The 3,661-nt window shown below is 55.9% G+C and overlaps 1 protein-coding gene across 1 annotated transcript; it reads right to left on the reverse strand.

The window, feature by feature from the left end:
- Window positions 1-165: 165 nt before the first annotated feature.
- On the reverse strand, window positions 166-2,235 carry LOC130205622 (uncharacterized). Its single transcript, XM_056433106.1, has 3 exons — window positions 1,974-2,235; window positions 476-1,894; window positions 166-174 (listed from the first exon to the last, which is right to left on the reverse strand). The coding sequence occupies exons 2-3, from the start codon at window positions 1,352-1,354 to the stop codon at window positions 166-168; spliced, it is 888 nt and encodes a 295-aa protein (XP_056289081.1). The 5' UTR covers window positions 1,355-1,894; window positions 1,974-2,235.
- Window positions 2,236-3,661: the final 1,426 nt, after the last annotated feature.

Below are 3,661 nucleotides of genomic sequence, written 5' to 3' on the forward strand. Positions count from 1 at the left end.
CAGCCCCTCGGCCAATAGAGGACGGCGTTGCAGGATGGGAATTAATTCATGCCCGAGCAGGAGAGAGAGAGGAGGGGGGGGGGGGAGCAGGGTTCCCTCCTCCTCTCTCTCCTCCTCCTCCTCCCTCCCTCCCTCCTCCTCATGCTGCTGCGTCATTAACATCAGTCATTCACACTGGTTTCACCACAAACACATGTATGAGGTCCTGACACCTGCCACAGACAGACCTGCTACAGACCTGCTACAGACCTGCTATAGACCTGCTATAGACCTGCTACAGACCTGCTACAGACCTGCTATAGACCTGCTACAGACCTGCTACAGACCTGCTACAGACCTGCTACAGACCTGCTGTAGACCTGCTACAGACCTGCTATAGACCTGCTACAGACCTGCTATAGACCTGCTACAGACCTGCTACAGACCTGCTATAGACCTGCCACAGACCTCCAACGGAAGTGACCTCAACACTTACCATGAGCTCGTGTTCCGTGCGATGCACGCCGAGCCTCTTCAGCCCGATGCTCAGGTCGTTGACGCAGATGCCTCCGTCCCCGTTCACATCCAGGACCTGGAACAGCCCCTTCAGCCGGTGCTCCTCGGGGCCTCCGCATGTGTCACATGGACGCGCTGGCGGGCCGGGGTCCGCGGGGCGACCCGCAGAGACGGGTTCTGATGAAGGGGCCCCTGAGGGGGGTTCTTCGGCGTGCCCACCTCCAGCGCCTCGGTGGGTCCCTCGGTCGGTCCCTCGGTGGGTCCCTCGGTCGGTCTCTCGGTCGGTTCCTCGGTCGGTCTCTCGGTCGGTTCCTCGGTGGGTCCCTCGGTCGGTCCTCGTCGGTCCCTCGGTGGGTCCCTCGGTCGGACCCTCGGTGGGTCCTCGGTCGGTCCCTCGGTCGGTTCCTCGGTGGGTCCCTCGGTCGGTCCCTCGGTGGGTCCCTCGGTCGGTCCCTCGGTGGGTCCCTCGGTCGGTCCCTCGGTGGGTCCCTCGGTGGGTCCCTCGGTGGGTCCCTCGGTCGGTCCCTCGGTGGGTCCCTCGGTCGGTCCCTCGGTCGGTCCCTCGGTGGGTCCCTCGGTCGGTCCCTCGGTGGGTCTCTCGGTCGGTCTCTCGGTCGGTCCCTCGGTCGGTCCCTCGGTGGGTCCCTCGGTCGGTCTCTCGGTCGGTCCCTCGGTGGGTCCCTCGGTCGGTCCCTCGGTGGGTCCCTCGGTCGGTCCCTCGGTGGGTCCCTCGGTCGGTCCCTCGGTGGGTCCCTCGGTCGGTCCCTCGGTCGGTCCCTCGGTCGGTCCCTCGGTGGGTCCCTCGGTCGGTCTCGCCGGGTTGGCACTGGCAGGTGACGTCGCTGAGCAGAGGAGGCATCTACGAGCCGTGCAGGTGTTTCATGGGGTCATGCGGGTCCACCTGGAGCCAGACTCCACGTCACATTGACCCCTCCAGCCGCACTGAACGCCACCAGAAGCCGGTCACGAACCACACGTTTCACCACAAACACATGTGCGGAGTTCACTTGAGAATAAAATAGTTCCTCTATATATTTAAACTTGGATAATGAGCGAAGCTAACTAGCTTAGCTTGTTTAAAAGCTAACGGCGTGGAGGATGCCGGTGAAACGTTCCGCGGCGGTAAGAAAGACTTCACAGCATCGGACGTTGAGTTTATTCACAGCTTGTGGATATTAAGTGATTATAAAGTCCGTTTCAAAGACCGTTTGTGTTTTAAACGCGATAACCGACTGAAGACAAACACTCCGTCAGCGAGCTCAACGGACACACGCTATGACGCGCTCTCCTCTGATTGGCTGGAGGAGTTACGTTGAGGCAGGAGGCAGAGCCGTTTGGGGAGAGAGTCGCGTCAACACGCGACTCTCGCCACGTGAAGCACGTAGCCCTCGTAAACATCCTGGAGACAGACATGGACTGTTAGTCACCAGTAGTCAATTAATCAATTGATCGTGAATAAAGGAGAAGACTCATCTCACCCCCCGGGGACACATCTCTCCCGTGTGTTTGCGTTGGTAGTGCATCACTTCTCTTAAGTTATAATAAACCACATTCACCAGTCACGACACGTCTCTTCAAGCTGCAGAACAGTCATCACTCCATGTCTCTCCGGGCTCGGCAGAACACTGTCTGACTTCATTGAGGTTCAGTGAACATGCGGAGATGTTCTTCTCCTCTGGAGTCTGTTGTCGTGGAGCTGACCCTCCTCCTGCAGGGGGCGCTCTACCTGCTCCTATGGACTCGTCCTGAAGCAATTGGTGATAGTTGCTGTTCTGTGAACGTCAGTGAGGCGGTCACGTGTCTCAGAAAGGAAAGGGATCGAACCGCCGGCGCTCCACTCAGAACCCCTCCAGCTGGTGTTAGTCACACACTGTGCTGGTGTTCTGGTGTTCTGATGCTCAGGTGTTCTGATGCTCTGGTGTTCTGATGCTCTGGTGTTCTGATGCTCTGGTGTTCTGATGCTCGGGTGTTCTGGTGTTCTGATGCTCTGGTGTTCTGATGCTCTGGTGTTCTGATGCTCTGATGCTCTGGTGTTCTGATGTTCTGATGCTCTGGTGTTCTGATGCTCTGGTGTTCTGGTGTTCTGATGTTCTGATGTTCTGGTGCTCTGGTGTTCTGATGCTCTGATGTTCTGGTGTTCTGATGCTCTGATGCTCTGGTGTTCTGGTGTTCTGATGCTCTGGTGTTCTGGTGTTCTGATGTTCTGGTGCTCTGGTGTTCTGATGCTCTGATGTTCTGGTGTTCTGATGCTCTGGTGTTCTGGTGTTCTGATGCTCTGGTGTTCTGGTGTTCTGATGCTCTGGTGTTCTGGTGTTCTGATGTTCTGGTGCTCTGGTGCTCTGGTGTTCTGATGCTCTGGTGTTCTGATGTTCTGGTGTTCTGATGCTCTGGTGTTCTGGTGTTCTGATGCTCTGGTGTTCTGGTGTTCTGATGCTCTGGTGTTCTGATGCTCTGGTGCTCTGGTGTTCTGGTGTTCTGGTGTTCTGATGCTCTGGTGTTCTGGTGTTCTGATGCTCTGGTGTTCTGATGCTCTGGTGTTCTGATGCTCTGGTGTTCTGATGTTCTGGTGCTCTGGTGTTCTGATGTTCTGATGTTCTGGTGCTCTGGTGTTCTGATGCTCTGGTGTTCTGATGCTCTGGTGTTCTGATGTTCTGGTGCTCTGGTGTTCTGGTGTTCTGATGCTCTGGTGTTCTGGTGTTCTGATGCTCTGGTGTTCTGATGCTCTGGTGTTCTGATGTTCTGGTGCTCTGGTGTTCTGATGCTCTGGTGTTCTGATGCTCTGATGTTCTGGTGTTCTGATGCTCTGGTGTTCTGATGCTCTGGTGTTCTGGTGTTCTGATGCTCTGGTGTTCTGATGCTCTGGTGTTCTGGTGTTCTGATGCTCTGGTGTTCTGGTGCTCTGATGACCATGACAGCTTCAGTGTGTGATGGCTCATGGGTCTTCCCTGTGACTCACCTGGACCCTTCAATAGAGGACGGACAGCGTCTGAGGAACGGACCGTTATCAACTCATACAACAGCTTCAAGATCGTGTAGATGTGCATCTTGGGTTTTTCTTTACACACACACACACACACACACACGTCTTGCTGTAGTCTAAAAGGGAGCAACAGTATTCGAGCACATTTAGGAGGGAAATATCAGAATGCCACACGCTTTACTCATT

Source organism: Pseudoliparis swirei, chromosome 15, assembly GCF_029220125.1.
Source record: "Pseudoliparis swirei isolate HS2019 ecotype Mariana Trench chromosome 15, NWPU_hadal_v1, whole genome shotgun sequence".
In the NCBI taxonomy this organism is placed as follows: Eukaryota; Metazoa; Chordata; class Actinopteri; order Perciformes; family Liparidae; genus Pseudoliparis; species Pseudoliparis swirei.